The sequence below is a fragment of the Eriocheir sinensis genome, chromosome 70, assembly GCF_024679095.1.
Source record: "Eriocheir sinensis breed Jianghai 21 chromosome 70, ASM2467909v1, whole genome shotgun sequence".
In the NCBI taxonomy this organism is placed as follows: Eukaryota; Metazoa; Arthropoda; class Malacostraca; order Decapoda; family Varunidae; genus Eriocheir; species Eriocheir sinensis.
This window is the reverse complement of record NC_066578.1, coordinates 6,443,148-6,466,349: the sequence shown is the minus strand read 5'-3', so window position 1 is coordinate 6,466,349 and position 23,202 is coordinate 6,443,148. Positions and strand designations below refer to the sequence as shown.

At 42.7% G+C, this 23,202-nt stretch overlaps 1 protein-coding gene across 7 annotated transcripts in view; it reads right to left on the bottom strand.

Moving 5' to 3' along the window:
• Positions 1-4,917: 4,917 nt before the first annotated feature.
• The window catches only part of LOC126988797 (glycerol kinase-like), a 29,910-nt gene continuing 11,625 nt past the window's right edge, over positions 4,918-23,202 (bottom strand). For 4 of the 7 annotated variants that reach the window (XM_050847213.1, XM_050847211.1, XM_050847210.1 and 1 more), the window contains exons 2-13: positions 20,677-21,110; positions 20,242-20,390; positions 19,472-19,581; positions 18,902-19,119; positions 18,228-18,337; positions 17,721-17,823; positions 17,251-17,361; positions 16,507-16,763; positions 15,757-15,962; positions 14,532-14,669; positions 13,931-14,017; positions 4,918-6,185 (exon numbers count right to left, since the gene is read on the bottom strand). In XM_050847213.1, the coding sequence (XP_050703170.1) occupies positions 6,088-6,185; positions 13,931-14,017; positions 14,532-14,669; positions 15,757-15,962; positions 16,507-16,763; positions 17,251-17,361; positions 17,721-17,823; positions 18,228-18,337; positions 18,902-19,119; positions 19,472-19,581; positions 20,242-20,390; positions 20,677-20,778 (1,689 nt within the window). In that variant the 5' untranslated portion in view covers positions 20,779-21,110 and the 3' untranslated portion in view covers positions 4,918-6,087. Of the gene's footprint in view, positions 6,186-10,776; positions 12,929-13,550; positions 14,018-14,531; positions 14,670-15,756; positions 15,963-16,506; positions 16,764-17,250; positions 17,362-17,720; positions 17,824-18,227; positions 18,338-18,901; positions 19,120-19,471; positions 19,582-20,241; positions 20,391-20,676; positions 21,111-22,936; positions 23,023-23,202 lie in introns of those variants that run through there. The other 3 variants (XM_050847209.1, XM_050847214.1, XM_050847215.1) reach the window with 3 other exon arrangements.

The window sequence follows — 23,202 nt, the reverse complement described above, 5'->3', positions numbered from 1 at the left end:
ACGGACCGACAACTTTTTTGTGTGGCGAGCAAGTTTTCCAGAAGTCGGGAATACTGAATCGGAGTAGTGGCGGATTTCCGCGCGCCGGCCACGGGAAAACTTATAACGAAAAAGAGTCACGTCCACATAGAGTCCTGTTGAGGCTTGTAGAGGGAAAGATGAAATGTAGTTAATTAGAAAGGGCTCCAGTAAAACATTTGCAGCTGCAGACGCTGAACTAAGACTGGCTCAAGAAAAGTGAGTCACGGTGATCTGCTCCGGCCATCGACCGTCAGCATGGAAGGCCAACAGTAATATCTATCCGAGGTTTCGTTTCTCAGTTTAAATCAACTCTCTTAACACTCTCCAAGCAAAAGTTAGACACTGCGTTGACCGCCCGGACAGGATTCGAGATGAAGATCGTTAGCTGGGAGACATTCGCCCTAAAGCGGAAGACATGAGACGAGACTAGGCAGTTTAGCGACTGAGGATGAACAAGTTTGTAGCTACACTCAAAATAATGGACGTGCAGATTATTTAACGCGATAATCTACGTGAGAATGAATTATCACCTTTAGGTCGATATTATAAGACACTTTCGCTTCTCACATCAGTTATTTCTAAAGGTCAAAGAGGGGGTCAGTCGGATTATAATATGTGTTTCTTCAGGTTCATGGTACAGAAGAAGGGTCAAACTACCACCAGGGTCATAAAACTACTCCCGGAAATGCCCACAACTCCTCCGAGCGCCTTGTCAAATAGGTGTTCTTGGGCGGTGAAATGTCTTATAATACGACCCTTAGTGTGGCATATTCATTGATTGCGTAGGAGGCAGAACATCCGTGGCCCTCGGCGTGCTGCAGTGATGGCTGTCCCCCGCAGTGGTGTACTCGTCGGTGCCCGGACTCCCCTGCACGGTGACTGGTGGCGGCGGCTCAGGCGCCTGGAAATCCCCCAAGAAGGGTTCACGGAGGTTGTCCATTGCGTCGCGTCTCTGTGTGGGGTGAAAAGCGTCGGCTTACCCTCGTAAAAGTGACAACATTGGACGAAAAAAAAACTTTATTGCCAAGAGGCTGTCGGCGCTGTGGTCGCAACACCTCACAACATCCATTCCAGAGCCCAGCCACTGCACCGAGGCAGCCGCGCCGCGCCTCCCGCTCAGACGCCGCGAGTCAAAGTAGTTTTTCTTTTACATTATTAACGTGTTCATTGCAAGGGTAATATCGAAAACAACTTGACAGCTCACAATAAGTTTATAGTTTGATACCATGATTCACCAAACGGAAAAAAAAAGACATTAATTTTCAGTGCAGCGTGCCGAGAATTAATACATTATTAACTCCATTTATCTTTGCTTATATATTCCCGGCGCGCTGAGATTTTCGCCTCCTCTCCAAGGTCCGTTTACGTGCCGACATCGGTTCTGTTGACTTTGAGAGAGTGCAGGAGACGGAGGAGAGAGAAGAATAGATGGAACAAAGGGAGGAGGAGGTAAGAAGAGGTGTGGGAGGAGGAGGAAGGACAAGCCTCAACTTTTAGCAGGAACGCCTTCCTTGTTTGCCTCGGTGGGCTCCATGCACGGAAAGAGTAGAGGACAGAACAGCGGACCTCACCTTCCACCGACCTATGTGCGTGTCTTTCAAGCTGGATGTACATACGAGAGAGAGAGAGAGAGAGAGAGAGAGAGAGAGAGTATAGGGACGAAAGTCGGGTCATTCGGTCAGAGGTGAGAGAGAGAGAGAGAGAGAGAGAGAGAGAGAGAGAGAGACGGACGGACGGACGGACGGACGGACGTACAAGGCCAGGGCAGCGCGTCTTTGGAACGGCTTCACAGAGGCCACGCCTGATCTGGAACGCGTGTCCACACACCAGGCAAAAGTAGCTGCCAACATTTGGAGAGTCACCCTCCCCAGTCCCCACGCCGTTCCTGTTCCACACTTGACATGATTGTAAATATTGTAATTAGTGTTTATTATATTTATAATATATCCTGTATACTTTGTACGGTAAGTGTTTTATGTTTTTGTGAGTTACCCTCGCAGGTATCTGTTCATTTGAAAAAACTTTTAAAATAGTTGTGGGTGCCTACTCACAACTTTAATTTTTCCACCTCTGTAAATATATGTATACATGTTTAAATAAAGAGAGAGAGAGAGAGAGAGAGAGAGAGAGAGAGAGAGAGAGAGAGAGAGAGAGAGAGAGAGAGAGAGAGAGAGAGAGAGAGAGAGAGAGAGAGAGAGAGAGAGAGAGAAGAGAAGAGAAGAGAAGAGAAGAGAAGAGAAGAGAAACGACGCCGCACCATACCTTGTCTATCGAGGAGAAGTAGAAGCAAAACACTGGCGGAGTCCAGCCATGTTTACCTTATATATGTTATGATGGCAGACGAGATCACAATTTAAACACTTGTGTGTTCAGCCCAGCAATTTCATATACTCCATCTTCCACCACTTGCGTCAGAAGCTGTCAAGCCATGACATAAAGTTTATTTTTTTTTTTTTTTTTTTTTTTTTTTTTTTTTTTTTTACGTTTTAGCCTATGGGGACGTAGATTTTTTGGTGCAGCCTGGTGGTTGGCCCAGCCCTTTATGGCGCAGGCAAGTGTTTTATAATAATAATAATAATAATAATAATAATAATAATAATAATAATAATAATAATAATAATAATAATAACAATAATAATGATCATGGTCGTCATTTTTTGGGGGGGGGCTATCGGGGCTAGTCCCCCCAATGTTTTCCTTCAAGTGCTTGATTTCAAAAATAATTTCTCCCACTGCGTGTGCTGCCTCGCTCGCCGCCCTCCCTCTCCCCACACCCATGAACCTTTAATGCCCCCCAGTCCCCCCAAAAAATCTGCCAAAATTACGGTCCTGATGATGATAATTATCATTAAAAAAATAATAAGAAATAATAATAATAATAATAATAATAATAATAAACGGTTTATTTAGTCTTGACAGCCGTTAGGCTGACAATGTAGCTACATGTTATGGTTACATATTAATAGCAAATTCGTATGTGATGCAATTACGAGAAGGGGGATGGGGAAGGGTGCGTCGTATTTGCGGGAAGGTTGGGGCGACGGTGCTTGGGGGGTGGCGGTGGGGGTGGAGTGCGGGGGTGGTGGTGCCGGAGGGTGGGGAAGGCTCGCCCGCCTCCATGTGGTATGGGCCCTGTGTGACCGCTGACCGTCTCCCCAAGTTCCCACCATTTTGTCCTGCTTTCCGTTTCCATCACAGCTCCCGTTTCCATTATTTTATTTATTTATTGGAGTTACTGGATAATTCTTCATGTTCGATTCTTTTTCTTTTCTAGGTTGCTAATAAATATTTTTATTGTTATTAGACTATGATCGAGTAGTCGAGTACCCATACCAACGAGATATCCACTCACTGAGTAGTGATCTCTCTCTCTCTCTCTCTCTCTCTCTCTCTCTCTCTCTCTCTCTCTCTCTCTCTGAATGAAGTGAATATTTATTTTTTCGATAAAAAAATAGCATGTATAGTTATTATGGATGTACTCGATCATAGTCTAATAACAATAACAATATTTATTAGCATCCTAAAAAAAAATCGGACATGAAGAATTATCAATAAATCCAATAAATAAATCCGAGCAACTGGTACCGGTACCAAGCAATCTGGTACCGGTACCGTACCGTTTAGCTGGTACCGTTAGTACCGGTACTGGTACCGGTACCTGCCCACCCCTACTAAATAGTTTGCATTTGTCTGGTCGGAAAGTGCATCTGCCAGGTGCACTCCCACCGCTCGAGGGCGTCCAAGTCGTTTTGTAGTAGTCTGCAGTCGTCAGTAGTCTTTACTGCTCTAAACAGGTAACTAGCGTCGGCAAATAGTGTAGTGGAAGAGTTAGGCGTTGACAGTGGAAGATCGTTAATGTACAGGAGGAAAAGAAGGGGACCTAGAACGGTGCCTTGTGGGACACCTGAAGAAGCAGGGACAGTGTCAGATGAAGATCCGTCAAGAAGAACACGCTGAGTCCTGTTAGTAAGAAATGCAGTGATCCAGTGAAGAATAGGTCCTGAAATACTGTAGCATTTCAATTTTAAATGAAAGAAAAAAGAAAGGAACAAAAATGAAAAGGAGAATAAAGAAAAGAAAAGAAGAAATAAGTGAAAAGAGAAGAGAGAGAGAGATAGTTGGTTTGTAATGACCTTTCGTCCACAGCTGCACAGGTGGCTTGGTCTGGTGGTGAGGGTGTAGAAGAAAGTTTCACCCCTATATACGGGCAGTAATTTTCATTAATTCATCATTAAGTCAGGGTTTTGCCTTCGTAATAGTGTGTGATTATGACGATTTACTTCTATACATGTGCAGTAATTTTCACTGATTTGCCGACATTAAATCAGGCTTTATCAGAAGCATTTAAAATTACTTTATACTACACGATTCCGCCACGGTCCCGGAAACATGGACGAAGAGCAAGGAAGGCGATAATAATGATAAAGATAAAAGAAATGGTAATAATGATGACGATAACAAGAAGGGTATTCAGAGAGTGCAGGCCTTCCCCTCCTCTCATTGAGTTTTTATCAGCTTGAGACTTTTGCTTTATCCTTCCGTTCAGTTTTTATTGGATGGAATGTTTACTTTCTGCGTGGGTCATGTCACTGGTACCGCCAAGTGGCCTAAGACTACCCACATGCTGGCCTGAAGACCACCCTTCAACCTGGGCTCTAGATAACCTCTCCAAAGAGAGGCTCAAAGATGAGTTCCGGGGGACAGCATGACCCAACACAAGATGGCGCCACTATAAACACTCACCTGTGCCAGAACGGGCTGGGCCGACCATCAGGCCCCACCAGAAAGAAGCCTACCAGCACAATAGGCTGCGACGTAAAAATAAAAAAAAGGGGGGGGGGGGTGTATGTCTCCTTCTGGCACTGGGGCAACACACTGATGTGGAAGGACCAATTATATTATGTTCTTGTTTTGAATTGACTTTTATGTAAAAAAAAATCTGTACAGTTTAACAAAATTACATGGAATAATAAATATGTATAGGAATGAATAAATACTAATAGTACTTTACATGGTAACAATGATGGGGGCTCAGGTCTTCATGTTTGGTCAGGATAACTATTTGCTGCCTGACATAAAAAGCTAACTGAGATCATTGTTGCTCTCCTCAAACTACTCATAAGATATGTTGTTATAGTGCTGCTAAGCTTCAGTGTCACATGAACGTCAAGTATATCATGAAAATGGTCCGTGATTTGTTGATAGTTCATTGATAGTTCTTTTGCATGTCATCTGCAATATGAACACACTCCATAAAATGTCGTAACTGTCCGTAAAATTGTTCAGCATCTGCCTGACACACACTGCGAGAGTCCTGAAAAGCAGTCAGTAAGAGGAGCTGAGAGACTGTGTATGTGTGTATGTGTGTGAGTGTGAGTGTGTGTAATTCACCTCTTGGTCTGCTGCGAGTCTCTCTCGAGACAGCCAACCGTTCCCCTACGGAAGAGCACAGAGCTCATAGTACCGATCTTTGGGTAGGACTGAGACCACTCACACACAACACACCGCGACAACGAGGTCACAACTCCTTGCCTGACGTCGCGTACCTACTCACTGCTGGGTGAACAGGGGCTACACATGAAAGATAAACCCAACTTATCTTCACCCGGCCGGGGAATCGAACCCCAGTCCTTCTGGTTGTGAGGCAGACGTTCTATCCACTGAGCTGCCGGGCCGTGTTTGTTCAATCAAGAACATTGAAATTTATGATTGAAATGTATAAACAGTAAGTGCATCTTTCCGTGTCTGAATGTGTTCACGTTCAATGTTTTGCTATACACATGTATAAATTATGTATGTACATCATGTCACGGGGTAAAATTGATCAGAATTCATTACTTGTTTCTTGAACATGGTCCAGTGAAAAAAGTATCCCACAAACACTTGTATAGTCAGTTACTGCCCCATATTTCCTTGTTCATCCTTTTCTACTTATTGTCCTTAAATGTACAGAGATGGACATAAATTTCTGATTGTTGGAATAATTTTAAACACACAGCAAGTCCTGAGAAATCATGACACATGAACACGAGTGAACAACAACTTGGTGCCTCTTGCATGCTGGTGTCAGGACCTGTGAAGGTGACTTGCAACCATTAATATAAAGCAAGACGAGAGAAGGAACAGGCCCGGCGGCACGGACGACAGTAAACGATACTCCTGATCTGGAAGTAAAGAAACCAGTGGTTACATCCCATGTGTGAGACAGTAAGATGCTGCCATTTAAATTATACACACATTATATTTTCATGTCCATGAGAAGATAAAAAGTTGAATTGACTTTGTCAGTATAACATGGCAAAATATATCTCATACATGTGTTAATTGTCAACAGCCTAGTACCGCAATACTGGGTGGATGGAGAGCACGGCAACACACTTACATCAACTACTACTGCATGCCAGCCTCTAAAAAACAGCACTTTGCATAACAAGGCAGCAGAGCATTGCCATAAAATCAATAAACAACTAACAGTACATCACCATATCATTATCCACAAATGTAAGTGAACAGAAGTACTGCAATTTGACAGCAAATCATAAAACTTAACAATATACAAAGATATTTTCTTAAATATATAACTGGGGCATAAAAGTAGAAGTTAGGAAGAATATTTATTAAAAAAAAAGTAATTTTTTACATACAGAAAAGTAATTAAAACTCCATGTTTTTGATATGCAAAAAATACATCAACATACAGCCTAAAAGAGCCACCAAGATGTGCAGGACAGGCCAGAGCTTGCACGCACGACAGACACCAATGATGCAGACAGATATTAACATCAACAGATAAGGAGAGAGAGCAAGAAAGAGAAGAAAAGAGAAAGAGAAAGACTGTATTTGCTCACATATTTAACAACCCTTGAACCTAAAAAAATAAGCCCAAAACTTTGGATTGTCTCAAGGTTCATGTATAAAATCCTAACCGCCAAGTCCTGTGGCAAGGTCTTGCTGAGGGTGGTGCTGAACACGCCCAAACACTCACCTTTGCCTTCCAGTTTCTTTGAATATTTATAAAACTGTTGGAAGCACTGACCGGCATCAAGTACAACTGATTTTCTATTATGAAAGCAAATCATTAAAATAACTCTCCATGGACACAGCCATGATGGCATGAGAAATTTGAGTGAGCTGTCTAGCAGTACCTGAGTGATTAGCACAGGGCACAGTGTCCTGGAGGGCCCAGGCTCAAGTCCTGCCCCCCGCTACAAGCTGACAATTTTCAGTCATCGCCGAGTGGCCTCAAACTACCCACGTGCTGTCCTGAACCCCACTTATCAACCTGGAGTCTAGAATAACTCTCTCAAGAGGATCAAATGGAGCTGCAAGGGACAGCATAAGCCAAGCAAGATGGAGGCACTGCAGAACACTTGCCTGCACTACCAAGAGGCTGGGGCTGACCAACAGGCAACATCATGAAAGCCATGTGGATGCATGAGGGAGCCAACCACATGGTCAGGCCCCCCAACAGTGGGTGTCATGGCATGAGCCTTGACCATGACCTTTCCTTTTTATGTTGCTTTCAGTAGGGTTGATGGTTTTCCGGGGCGTTGCAGACCCCAACTTAACCAACCCAGATCACGGACAGGACTGACAGCTAGCCGTGGGCAGGAACACAAAGCCCCAGCCAAATGGAGCAATAAATCAGACTTTCAATATAGATAACTGAATTCTAACAAAGTACATTAAAATTTCATCCTACTTAAATATGAAGTGTTCAGTTGCACATCACCCTCCTCCACCTCATGGTTTCATCTCATTGCAATCCCCTCATCATCTGTCCTCATGTTGGCACAGACCTGACCACGGCCAACACACTGCCCACCCTCATCACTCTTACCCCTCCCAGGCTGACCACTAAAGCAGGAAACACCTAAAGACAACCCGTTCAATTAGTAATTATGTTATAAAAAATATTTATATTGCACATTTTAGGCGCAAACACTCGTAAATTAACACAGCCAAATGCGAGATATGCAAAAGTGTACATTTCTAGTTGAGGATCAATTGATATGAGAGTTGATATGTTGGTGCCAACACTGAGCGTCGGCTGTCTGCCTCATCCCAGTACTCATGTCTTCCTCTACTCTCACTGTTCTTATCATTGCCTTTTTCAGCGTTCATGTCGGGTGAAGCAGAGGTGATATTTTCTCTTCATGTCATGACAGAACCAACAGTGCTTTTTTTTTCTTTTCTTTTTTCTACAGCAAAGGAGGCAACACAAGGGCACACACAAAAAAAGGAAACAATAAAAAAAAAGCCCGTCACTGGCTGCTCCTGTAAAGAATCCAAAGAGGTGGCCAAGAGAGCAGTCAACACAAATGGGCCAACAGCAGTAAACTTTTGCACAATCAATTTTTCTTATAAAGTGAAATATATCTAATCAACTTCCTAAGAAAATAAGCCACCCAAGAATACTGTTGTACTGTATGATGTGGGCACTGTGGGGGCTGCCAAACAGTTTAGAAAAAGAGCCTTACGAAACTATGATCTTAAAAATCAAGAACCAGTAATCTTCTATGTAAGATTACTGAAAATATGTGTATCAAGATAAAATTGGGGGAGTAACCTATGCTGCACATGGCCTCAGTGCCCATCCCTGCCTCACTGGCCCTGGAGCCTGGGAACTCACACCCCGAGACACAGGGCAGGACAACAAAAGAGGCAGCTCAAGGGCACAAAAAAAAAGAAAACAATAATAAAAAAAAAGCCCGCTACTCGCTGCTCCTAAAAAAGAAACAAAAGAGGTGTCCAAAAGCAAGGTCAAATTCAGGAGGAGAGATGTCCTGATACCCTCCTCTTATCCAGGTTACCATCGTTTGCCCTCTCAAAGTCTTCCCAAGTAACCATTTATCTACTAGCCCATAAGGGAGAATGAACAGCTGGGTGAGCTAGGCACCGACTGGGCCGGGCCTGCAGATTACTAGTTAGGCGTCCTAGCCACAACACCACGGAGGTGCCTGTGTATTGATATGCTAACATTTAGAAACCCTTGACCAGATAATCTTGTACCCTGGTATCTATACATAATCTTCAGAGCTCCCATGTGAACACAAAAGCATAAACAGCTTCTGTATAACATCCCACCAGAATTCATAATAATGCCACAACTTTAACCCGGTAGCAGCGGGGATCATGTTTCTTAATGGTCCATCCAAGCGAGAAAAATGAGAAAAAATCACCCCTCACACAAACCATTTCATAATATATATCAAAGCATTTGTGATCAGATTATGTATCATCTGTTTTTTGGGGTTTATATCATGGCAAAAATTTGGCCCGTCGCTGCTACACGGTAAAGCCACAAATTTGGCCCGTCGCTGCTGCCGGGTTAAGAAAATAGACTTTACTTAGGATTAGAGCAGCTGAATTATTAGCACTGCAACAACCTTGAAAATGTAAGCAAAGTGTTAACATTAAGAAATAATAATACTTCATCTTCGGCTAAGTAGCCTGTGAAGATGAAACATACACATAAAAATCAAGGTTGCATCATGTCTTGCCCTGCCAAAACATAATAAAAAAGTAAAAAAGCTCACTACAATGACAAAAAGAAGTTTAGGTAATTCTCCAGAAAAGTTGGAAAGTTTCGTTTAGTCAGCGCAACATCTGTGGTCATAGGCTGGAGAGAGACAGAAGGGGAAGGAATTATAGAAGGGAACAGACCCCAGGACACAACCCCCGATTAATACCTGGTACCCATTCACTGCTGGGTGGACAGGGGCGTAGGGTATTGGAAAAGCCGCCCAAATTTTTCCACTCCGCCCGGGAATCGAACCCAGGCTCTCTCGTTTGTGAGCCGAGTGTGCTAACCACTGCACCATGAAGCCCCCCAGTAATTCTCCAGAACCCAAACATTGCACCTAATAGTATTTTAAGGGCTCAGACATTATGCATCGATTCAAACCCATCCATATTTCCCCTACAATCTGTCATGTTAACAAAATTTCAGAGGTGTCAGGGGTCAAAAAATCAAGAATAAAATAGGACCTAGTACACTACCCTGTGGAACTCCATATTGTATGTTTTGTGGTGATGATAAGTGATTTAAAATTATAGTGGAGTGTGTTCTATTAGAGAGATAATCCTTGAGCCAGTCATGTAACATATCTCGGATGCCATAATGTTTCAATTTTTGTAGTAATATGTCATGATGAACGGTATCAAATGAAGGGTGCTTCCAGAGGTGAAACATAACTGATTGTCCTTGGCAGTGAAGCAGTGAAAACACCCAACATATGCTGCTCTTATCCTCATGCAGTGGGCACATGAGGAATCACTTCTCTACTGTATATAAAATGGTTAACATTCGTAGTAAGAAGTGCTGACAGTCCAGTTAAAATATTCACACCTAAATATAATGAAATCAGGTTATAGATCATGAAAAGTCTGCTATTGCCTACATCAGCCAACAACCTCCGGGAATGTCAAGTACAAATGGCATATAAAGCCCCATCCACGCAAGGCATCAAGCTGAGCGGTGTGCTGTGCAACTTGACGCCTTGAGCAACAGTCACAGAGTTGCCAACCCCCAAGATTCACATAGGGGCAACACAAAATTGGTTAGTGTGGTGTGGTGGGAATGTGGATGCTTTATGGGAAATCAAGTGGTGCAGTCAAATCACATGTAAATAAAAAATAAAAAATTCATAAACAAATTATATAGATGGGGTGGGGAGACTTATTAGATGGGACTTAGGAGGAAGGCTGCCTACAGCCTACCGCCCCTTCCTTGTGAACTCCTGCGTATATGTTCTTATGTTCTTAAGACCCCTCCGCCATGTTCTGACACTGAAATTACCCTTCCCTTCCTCCTTTCCTTGCCTTTCTTACCATACACAACACACCGCACGCCTTAATGCCCAGTGTGGACGGGGAGGCTTAACCCTTTTGATGCTAAATGCTTGCAGCGAGGACTAGCGTAACTTGCCGCAGGTGCTACATGCTTCCTGCGAGCGTCAGCCGCACTCAAATTTCCCGCGTATGAGTGTTCCAACACTATTTCTCACCCCACAGCATTGCCAACTCAGTGGGTTTTCCACTAAATTTGGTGGAAAATCATATCAGCCTAGCGCGGAAAATCTACGGACGAGTAACTGGTGGATGTTGTTGTCCAATATAGCGGCATTTTTGCAAGGCTTCACCTATCACCTGACTGATTTTTTGACCAAATAGTTGTAAATTTTGCAGTTGGCAATACTACACTGAGATACAGAGGTTAAAAGAGTGAGCACTAGCGTCACTTGCTGAACGTGCCTGTACGTTCGCAGGAGCGGCTCACATAACCGAATCTTATTGATCTTGGCCTCCTCTTTCCAATGGTGTTTTTTTGTTTTTAGCTGTGATGAATAGTTTTTGAGATACAGCAGTTAAAAGAGCCCCCCCTCCCCCCACTGGGCTGCCCGAGTGCGCCGGGGGGGATAGTCTTGCTGCGAGCGATTAGCAATGAAAGGGTTAAGGCTCATGCAACAGAATGCACAACATGGAAGACTGTGTTATAAACTGTGATTCATGAACTTCTAAACTAATTATAGACTACATATGTATAGACTATCAAACATTAATAAGGTATCATTTCTATATATCTGGCAAAGCTCTGAAAATAAACTATTAATAAGATAACACTTTAAAAATAGTTTACACTGTATATTATATTCCTCAGCACAAAAGTTACACTAGCAATAAAGTATTTCATAAATTGTCATGATTAAAACAATAATCAAACTACATAACAAGAAATGCTAACTTTCATTTTGAGTCCTATATTATCTCATTAATCTAATTTAGGAGGATAGTTCTTGAGAAAGCACCAGTTACTGAAACGTATCACACCCTTTCATTGTAACGCATGACCTTCATCTGCAACATAACATTTACAAAACCCATCGCTATTTTCCAAAGTGCAAAGTAGTTACTAAGGGAGGCTTTCACAGTCGTTTTGTTAGTTTTGATCGTTACCAGTGTCTGTTATCGCCGCTGGGGGAGTGGCGGCTGTGAGGTTAGCCTAGCCCCGCACCTTGCTACACACTCTCAACACCTCTCGCTTCCATTGCAGCCGCCACTACCCCATAGGCCAGTTTCACGTCGTCAATCGCCACCATTGGTAACGATCAAAACAAACGAAGTAACTGTGAAAGCGGCCCTTAGACACTTTCTCAAATAAATCCAATATCTTGATGCCACCCAGCTTCAGAAGTAGATGAAAGCTCTGACAAATTTTAGAAAATCATATCATGGGACAACAAGTTACAAATAAGCTTCCCAAACAAAGGAACAATAGGATGTGTTTCAGAGCAAGTACAGTCGTCCCTCAAATAGTACGGTTTCCAATGGTTTGGTTTTGGTTTTATACGGATTGATCTTTTAGGATTTTAAAATTTCCTGCTCGTCGGGAAATTCAAAAATCCTAAAAAATCTTCTATGACAATCCGTATAAAACCAAAACCAAACCATTGGAAACCGTACTATTTGAGGGACGACTGTAGTTCACATCGGCAGTTATGTGAGTACTTCCTGGGACATCAAATTAGCCTTGAAAAACTGAGATTCTATGACAGCATGGGTTTTGTTATCAACACATGACGCTGCAGTGTTGTATGCTTTAAAAAATGTTGCGCTTATCCAAAATGATGTTTGCCTATTACATAGCTTCCAGTTTTCATGTGAAGAATTGAGTCCAACTTAAGTACAACAGCACACGACCACTGACGCTATAATTCAAACCTGGTATGAAGATGACAATAAAAATATCTGTGAAGGCTGACCTTGCAACTTATATGATCTGAATAACTCCAAGCTATGTTAAGGTAACACCCACACTATAACACTTCTCTCCTTCCATTTCTTCTTCGTTCAGATGCAATACTTAACCCGGTAGCAGTGGGGGTCATGTTTCTTAATGGTCCCTCTAAGCAAGAATAATGAGAAAAAATCATCACTCACACAAACCATTTCATAATATATATCAAAGCATTTGTGATCGTTTTATGTATCATCTGTTTTTTGGGGGTTAAATCATGGCACAAATTTGGCCCGTCACTGCTACATGGTAAAGCCACAAATCTGGCCCATCACTGCTACATGGTAAAGCCACAAATTTGGCCAATCACTGCTACATGGTAAAGCCACATATTTGGCCCGTCGCTGCTACACAGTAAAGCCACAAATTTGGCCCATCACTGCTACATGGTAAAGCCACAAATTTGGCCTGTCACTGCTACACGGTAAAGCCACAAATCTGGCCCATCACTGCTACACGCTAAAGCCACATATTTGGCCCGTCGCTGCTACCGGGTTAACATTCTAAGCAGAAGTTCACCTCATTTTCTTCCAAAACCTGCTGGCTATCAGTGTCCTCACACATATACAGATATTAATACATGATAGAAAATACTTATATAATATTTATCTATCATATCTGGGTGAGGTGAGAGGAACTTCACCGCCAACATCTTCATCACACACTTCTGAGTCCTGTCTCAAGTGTCTCAGTCAATCAAAACTTAGCTTTTTCATTTAAGATTGCAAGAGTATATGTCAATCTAAGCAAGAGAGCTATTACCAAACACTTATTCCTTGAAGCCACAGCTATTGCCACATTAAAATACACAAATACCAGCACTTTTCGCCTCTTGTTTCGTGACACAACTCAAAGTATCTCGCAGAAGTGAAAACACATAAATTTCTTTGTATGAATGTCAACCTTAAAGTTCTAGAATCATCACCACTTCACAGCTTCATGCATAGGAGACAAACTAAACACTGAACGACCACATGGAAAACTATGGGCAAGAGTAAAGCCGCTCTATGCCTACGCTTTACAGATTTTCTCCTTCATGCAGTGACGAGGAAAGTACTCTCAGGCAACACAGTACAGAGGCTGAAAGCAAAGACTATTCATTGTCGGTACCTGGTCCTGGTTGCTTATCTCGGGGGAGCTCCCAGTCCATGCACCGCTTGACCGCCATGCACCATTTCTCGTACCGCATCTCACGTTCTGAAGGGCAACAGTGGACACCAGATTAAGGGTTGTATTCGTAAACCTTCCAGCCCCTAAGCACATATAGTTAACAAGGTTTCCGTAGGCATTTTGGGCATTTCCATTGGCAGTTTAACCTGGTAGCAGCAGGGATCATGTTTCTTAATGGTCCCTCCAAGCGAGAAAAATGAGAAAAAATCATCACTCACACAAACCATTTCATAATATATATCAAAGCATTTGTGATCACATTATGTATCATCTGTTTTGGGGGGGTTATATCATGGCACAAATTTGGCCTGTCGCTGCTACACGGTAAAGCCACAAATTTGGCCTGTCGCTGCTACACGGTAAAGCCACGAATTTGGCCCGTCGCTGCTACACGGTAAAGCCACGAATTTAGCCCGTCGCTGCTACCAGGTTAATGGCCCTGGTGGTAGCCTGACCCTTCTTCTGTACTGTGAACATGGAAAAATACTCTTATTTTACCCCAATTTTTGTGGACTAGATTGAAAAATAAAAATATACACACCTTCAGGCATTATGGCAGGCGTGAAATCATCTGTGGTCAGCGGTGTGAGCTTGGTCAGGTCCCACACCTCTATGCCCTCCGCCGCCCCCGCTGCCATGGCGGCCCCCAGGGAAGTGGTCTCGGTCATGCTGGGCCGAGCTGTGGGGCAGGAGAATTCTATGAGCCTGAAGAATCTTTGTAACTGACTTATCAATGCAGTCCCACAAGCCTTTTCTTCTCATATTTCATTCTTATTTCATTCAGATACATTCAATTCTAATGTAATTGTCATTTGTAACTGCAATTCAATTTTGTCTACAGTTAACATGCAAATACAGTGGAGGCAATGGCTGGATTAACTCTTAGACGGCAGAGGAACTATATATAGACGGTCCAAAATTCAGTCAGTCAGTTTCGTATGGCAGAAATATAACAACGCTTCCAGATTGCGGTAGAATCTATACATAGACGATAGTTAAAACACATCTTATGCAGCATAACTGTGTTTATGCTACGGTCCTAAGGTCAGCAGTGAGTATATAGATGATTCATTTTGTGGGGAGCTACTCTTCAAATACTGCTGCCGTCTAAGGGTTAATAAACTCTCCCTTCTCTGGACAGGACACCTCTCTTCCCGAAATTGACCTCTCTTTCGGCGACCTCTTTTGATTCTTTTTTTTTTAGGAGTCGGCACAACATCTGTGGTCATATGCCGGAGAGAGACAGAAGGGGAAGGAATTATAGAAGGAAAGTTGGAAAGTTTTGTTTAGTCAGCGCAACATCTGTGGTCATATGCCGGAGAGAGACAGAAGGGGAAGGAATTATAGAAGGAAAGTTGGAAAGTTTTGTTTAGTCGGCGCAACATCTGTGGTCATATGCCGGAGAGAGACAGAAGGGGAAGGAATTATAGAAGGAAAGTTGGAAAGTTTTGTTTAGTCGGCGCAACATCTGTGGTTATATGCTGGAGAGAGACAAGAGGGGAAGGAATTATAGAAGGAAACAGATCCAAGGAGACGGGACACAACCCCCGATTAATACCTGGTACCCATTCATTGCTGGGTGGACAGGGGCGTAGGGTATCGGAAAAGCCGCCCAAATTTTTCCACTCCACCCGGGAATCGAACCCGGGCTCTCTCATTTGTGAGCCAGGTGTGCTAACCACTGCACCACGAAGCCCCCCGGTCACCTTTCAGATAACATGATGAACTGACACGAGTAGCACTTGAATAAAATAAAAAACACCTACCAACTGGCACTCCTGCAATGTCTGCTTGCAGCTGCATAAGGATATTATTGCCCGTCATTCCCCCGTCCACTTGAAGTTTGTTTAAAGTAATCCCTGAATCCTTCTGCATGGCGTCCAGAATTTCCCGCGTCTGGAAGCACACGGCCTCCAGCACTGCCCGGGCCAGGTGGGCGCCTGTGCTGCCCTGCGTCAAGCCACAGATTGTCCTGAAAAAAGAAGACAGTGAATGAGATATCAGTGAATATCAGTTCAGGCAAGCTAGGAAGGATTCATGATACACTATTTCAATAAACCACAGAAATCATATCCTCAGCCTGGAGGTCTTTTAGTTTCTGGAGTAGAAATTAAAGTGAAAAATGGAAACACATTAACTAATATATACTTTGTCAAATTATGACTAGGTATGTCCTACAGTGGTGCCAGCTTAGTGACACAAATGTCTTTCTTTCATGCATATAGCCATTGTGTTTTTAACCCGATAGCAGCGGGGATCATGTTTCTTAATAGTCCCTCTAAGCGAGAAAAATTAGAAAAAATCATCACTCACAGAAACCATTTCATAATATATAACAAAGCGTTTGTGATCAGTTTATGCATCATCTATTTTGGGGGGTTTATATCATGGCACAACTTTGGCCCGTCGCTGCTACTAGGTTAATCCCATCTATCTACACTGTCTACTTTAAAGGTTTCAAAAAAGCATCTACACATAACAAAAGAGGTAGCACACAAGTGGCAGATTCAGCTCACCCTCGAGCATCGGTGCGCCAGTAGGGAGCAAACAGACCCGAGAAGGCTGGCACAAAGTACACACCACCCGAGTCCTTCACTGTCTTTGCCAGCTTCTCAATGTCTGCCGAGCTCTGTATGATGCTCAGGTTGTCCCTTAGCCAGCGCACGGCAGCCCCAGCAATGGCAACAGAACCCTCCAGTGCGTAGATGGTTGGCGCTTTCTTGCCCAGCTTGTAGGCGACTGTGGTGAGGAGGCCGTGATCACTCTGTACTATCTGGTTGGGGAGGACAACAAAGGAGTGATTAAAATAAGACTTACTGGCTAAAGTAATATGCTTCATGTTGCTCAGTGTGCATATTGTAATCTTCATCTTGTGGGAAACATCAGCTTGATCATTAATATGCATAACACGCTGAGGCTGATCCTTACCCACCCTTAGATGCATAAAAGTATATTGCCACAATGTTATTCCAAGTGACAAAAAGCCTTGATGTATTTAAGTCTAAAATACACTGCTGATAGTTCGTGCACTCTGCCTGGGTGTTTCTGCTATGGACAAAGTGTACCAACAGTGATGTTCAGCCTCCTCATATCTTCCTCCACCACCTTTCTCCACATCTTCCTTGGCCTTCCTGGTGGTCTTGTGCCCTCTACCTCAAAGTTCAGTGCCTGTCTCAGGATGTGCTCTTCTCCTCACATGTCCAAACCACCTTAATCTGGTCTTACTCAGCAACAGGGCATCGGAGATATAGATAGATTACCTGTGTGCCTGTGTTGTAGAGCAGGAAGCATCCCGTGCCGTAAGTGTTCTTGGCCTGGCCGCGGGACAGGCACATCTGCCCCACCAGCGCTGCCTGCTGGTCACCCAACACCTGCAGGCACAACACACACATCAACTTAACCCGGTAGCAGCGGGGATCATGTTTCTTAATGGTCCCTCCAAGCGAGAAAAATGAGAAAAAAATCACCCCTCACACAAACCATTTCATAATATATATCAAAGCATTTGTGATCAGATTATGTATCATCTATTTGGGGGGGTTTATATCATGGCACAAATTTGGCCCGTCGCTGTTACCGGGTTAACATTAAAGTAAAAAAAATTAACAATATAAAAATGAGATACATATACTTAGTCTTGGACTCTTTCTACCAACTGGGTTATATTTTGTTATGTTTTCTTTTGATAACAGAATGATAAGTATGTATCAATGGGCACTAAGCCACTTACTCCTGAGATGGGAATGCCAAGCAGCGGCCCATCGGTGATGTAGCCGTAGATCTCCGCACTGCTCCGAATTTCAGGCAAAACGGACATCGGAATCTTGAAAAATCTGAAAGGGGAAAAAATTATTATCATCATTAGTAGTATTGGTAGTAGTAGTAGCAATCATTCTTACCATTATTCTGAACAGTATGAATAGTAGTCAATTCTAGGTTATTACCACTATAAGCTTAACCCGGTAGCTGCGGGGATCATGTTTCTTAAAGGCCCCTCATAGCGAGAAAAATGAGAAAAAATCATCACTCATGCAAACCATTTTATAATATATATCAACGCATTTGTGATCAGTTTATGTATCATCTATTTTTTGGGGGGGTTTATATCATGGAAAAAATTTGGCCCGTCGCTGGTTCACGGTAAGGTCACAAATTTGGCCCGTTGCTGCTACCAGGTTAACATAAAACCCACAGCTTCAAACATCTTGCATGCCAAAACTATCCAAGCTTTACATACTTGCACAGGTTGGCGTCCCACTTCAGCGTGGTAATGTTCATCAGCATGGTACGGGAAGCATTGGTCACATCCGTCACGTGAAGTCCCCCCTCCAGACCCCCTGTCATGTTCTGGGGTGGACAAGACATGGGAAGAATATTGTATTATGTTCTGGGCTGGACAAGACATGGGAAGAATATTGTATTATGTTCTGGGCTGGACAAGACATGGGAAGAATACTGTACCTGACTTTTAAGGCTTTTCCTCACCCTATTCTGACCCACTGAAGGCATTTGTTAGCTTTATACTTTGTTTCTAAACATTTGCATCTTCATATTACAGTTCAGAACAATGGAGGCTTTTTAGTCTGAGCTTAAATATGAAGGTAGGAATGATATACTGAGGTGGCAGAGCAACCCCAGTGAAACTTACTTCACTAAGCACAAAATTTGTCTGTTGTATTTGGCAAGGGTTTAAAGATATAGACAGACAAACAGATACCAAGATACAGAAATGTAAAGTAAAGCAGTGTTGTACTAATCAATTAACTCCTCTAACAAGTAGCACAAAATAGATCTGCTGAATTAGGTGTGGACATAGATAGAGATATGTATGGTAATGTAATGGTGTACTAATTGATTCTCGTCTCTCAACCAACAGGACAGACAAGAAATTGCAACCCCCTAAGAACTCACCCACAGCAGCCAGGAGTCCACGGTTCCAAAGAAGAGGTTCCCTTTCTCCGCCACCTCCTGCACCTCAGGCACATTGTCGAGCAGCCAGCGCAACTTCAGGGCAGAGAAGTAAGTGGTAATAGGCAGGCCACAGAGGTCCTTCAGATAGTCCTTGTTTTGGCCTGGGGTTTCCTTCAAGACGGCATCCACTGTGCTGGCGGTGCGGGCGTCCAACCAAACTGTAGGAGAGAATTTTATTGACCAACACGCCAGTCTTCGCATGCACTACAGATGTTCTTAGATTTCTTTCCTCCCCTCCTTAGACACATATGTAGCAACACTTATTAAGAGTATGGGATGAGAACGGACTGGACCAATTAAAGACAAGTGTAAGGACAGGAAAAATGTGGAAAATCTTCTATTGTAGCCATCCACTTAAGGGGAATAGATAGCAGGAGAGATAGATCAATAAACAGACCTTTTAGATTAATGGGGTTTGCCAGGGAGTCTGACCCCATCACAATGAAACTTTCTAAAATAATACATAGGAATAATTTCAGGACATTGTCTCAGATCGTTACAACCACTCACCGATAGCATTATAAAGTGGCTTCCCGGTAGTCTTGTCCCACACAATTGTTGTTTCCCGCTGGTTGGTTATCCCAATTGCTTTGATGTCCGCTGGGTCAATTTCCAGAGATCTGTCAATGAAAAACAATTAGGTAAAGTCTACATAATTGTTTTCTCAAGCTTTTGACCACAGTGACAGCTAACAAATTCCGGTAATCTGTATGTAAATGTATATACTCATATAAAGGATTACAAAATTTAGCATGTGTACGATAAACAAAATTTATATGAAATAGCCTTCTCAAGCCTGATAAAATATTCATTAGTATTAAATATGTTCCACCAAAGGAAGTATTTTTTCTACAGTAAAGGAGGCAGCTCAAGATTGAGAAAAAAAAGCCCACTATAGCACTGCTTCTGCACAGAGGTTGGTCAGAGCTGTCAAAAGAGAGAGATTTGACTATAGTGAAACCAAATTGTCGAGTCCATTTGGGCGTTGGCTCCCGAGGGTCCTTTCCTCCCCTCTGTTCTGCCACAGTCCCAACACCTATCTCTTCCTTTCATATGTAAGCTATAGGTAACATATGAGAGGAAAAAATAGGTGTTGGGACTGTGTGGCGGAGCAGAGGGGGAAATGGACCCGCAGGAGCCAATGCCAAAATGGACTCGACAATTTGGTTTCATTATAGTAGAAAGGAATCTTGACACTCCCCTCTTGAAAGCATATAAGTCACAGATTGGAGGAACTACAGATGAAGGAGGGTATGATCCCTAACATGTTATCTACTCACTTAAGGTTTTCCACTGCCTTTTCAATGCACGTATGGACTGACTTGAGCAGACCATTACAGTCCTGCTCCACCCAGCCTTCATTGGGGTATATTTGAGCAACCTCCTCTTGGTGGTAGGTCAACACCTCGCCCGTGTTGGCTGAGAATACCTGCAGAGGAAGGCAGAAAGTTGTATATGGTACCCAATTAATGAACTCCAACGAGCAACTATTCCAATAATTATGTAGGCCCTATCATTTTAGCATTCCAAAGATCACTGTAATTGATTTCATATTTTTCTTAATTCCACTGAGCAACTACTGACTAAAAATTTTGTTGATTACATGGTTCCTGCACATGAAAATTATGATTACCGTACTTATAAATGATGAATATCCAGACACTGTCAAGACTGATCATGTCTGAGATCAAGAAAAAGATTAAAAAATAACTCACCAGGAAGCGTGTTGAGGAGGTGCCCTGGTCCACGGCTCCCACCAGGGGGCCGAGCCGCCCGCTGACAGGGCCATTACTAGCTGACCACATCCCACTAGACATCAGAACTAGACTAGAACAGAGCTGAACTAGGTCGACGGAGAAGTCTCTCAGTAGATAATATTGTTTCCAAAACTTAAGACACAATTAGCAGTTTTTAAAAGTTTACTGGACAGAACTTATGAATTTCTCAATATATCTGGTAATTGCACTTAATCTGGAATGTTGTACTTAAAAATAGGTAAGTAGATGCAGTTTAACAGCCACTAAAACATCAAAAATTGTTCTTGTAGATTGCTATGAGCTGCTGTAAACAGTAATAGCTTGGGTATCACAGATCTCGTAGCTACTCATCACAACCATGAACACATCCTCGGTTCCTTCTTGAGTGGACCCTGGAAATACAAACACACAATGAGACTACAGTCATCAAACAGCTGAAGTGACTGAATGACACCGGGTCTTTATTGTATAAAGTCTGGATAACCACAAATCTGGACATTACAAATGGAAGGGAAACATAGATAACCCAGGGAGAGCGAGGGAAATCAAGTTAGAGGAAGAAGAAAAAAAAGTGCGTATGGAATTGTTTGATTTAAGCAAGTTAATGATTTTATGAGTGATGTGATTACAATTTAATTTTAGTGCTGAATGATCAACCAGCTATTTTCCTGAAAAATGAGAGTTTGGTACATTTATCACACCACACAATATCTTGTCACTCAAAACTTAATCCTCAGACTACTCTATCACCTATATATACTCTCAATAAGAATGTTCACAAATCTCTACGGCAATGGCAGGTACGGTAATATTTGGAAATAAAAAATGTAATCTTACATTATTATTTCCTGTCATAATTAATCTGTCATATCCGTATTACATATTATTCTTTTCTTTAATATATAACAGAATATTGATCCTTAATTTTCTGATTCTTCCTTAGACTGAACTCCCTTGAAGGAAGGAAGGACGGCAAGCCCACCAGCCCAATAAGTTGCATTAGGTATGTATGTTTGAACATGAGATGTGACTAGGTATGCATGTAGTCTCATGGCACGACATTGAGACACAACTCACAAAACTTCAGAAAAGTAACGAATCCTTGACGCTCACTAAACACTCAAGGTCAAGGCTGACACAACCATGAGGCGAGTGCGGCACTGTGCTCTAGTGAGTTTAGAAAGGTAATATAAAGGTAAATTACACTTGTGATTAACCCTGTAGCAGCGACGGGCCAAATTTGTGGCTTTACCGTGTAGGAGCGACGGGCCAAATTTGTGGCTTTACCGTGTAGGAGCGACGGGCCAAATTTGTGGCTTTACCATGTAGCAGCGATGGGCTAAATTTGTGGCTTTACCGTGTAGGAGCGATGGGCCAAATTTGTGGCTTCACCATGTAGCAGTGACGGGCTAAATTTGTGGCTTTACCGTGTAGCAGCGACGGGCCAAATTTGTGGCTTTACCGTGTAGCAGTGACAGGCCAAATTTGTGGCTTTACCGTGTAGCAACGACGGGCCAAATTTGTGCCACGATTTAAACCCAAAAAAATAGATGATACATAATCTGATCACAAAAGCTTCGATATATATTAAGAAACGGTTTGTGTGAGTGATGATTTTTTCTCATTTTTCTCGCTTGGGGGGACCATTAAGAAACATGATCCCCGACGATGCTACCGGGTTAAAGCACTGCACAGCCCCCCGCGCAGTGCCAGCCACAAGGTTAATACTGAGCAGTGCCGGACAGTATGGGACACCAATTAAGGCCACTCTTTTCAGGGCCGCCGTGGGACCCGACCATTGGGATTCTGGGCAGGGACATTTTTAACTTCCCAGAAACATTTGAAACATTTGAAACATTTTATTATCCCTTAACAAATAAAACCTACAAATAATTACAGGTAGGCCTACTTAACGGACCAACACAACACGCCGCCACGCATTACGCAATACCGGGCCATTACGCAACACTAATCTAACCATCATTATGAACTTTAATTACCCAGCAGCACTGAAACATTTTAATATCCCTTAACAAACAAAACAAAACCTACAAATAATTACAGGTAGGCCTACTTAACAACACAACACGCCGCCACGCATTACGCAATACCGGGCCATTACGCAACACTAACCTAACCATCATTATGAGCTTTAATTACCCAATAGCACTGAAATAAATGAGTTACAGTATAAGTAAATAATGCAGGCCGCTGTTACCGTCCTCACACACTCCGGCGCCGCCAACAACAACAACAACACCACCGGCTGGCCCGTCTTGCCCCAGGGACGTCACTTGTTAATTAAAGTAAATATATATAAATGCTTGTTTCATGCTATACATCCTAGTGATAGAAAGATAAGTAAAATGTGTGAATAACCAGAGAAGAGGAGGAGGAGGGGGTCAAATAAGAAAAAAATAAGTTTATATTACGTAATTATATAATGCAATACGTATGAATCAATTAATCAAGGAGAGTTTAAAT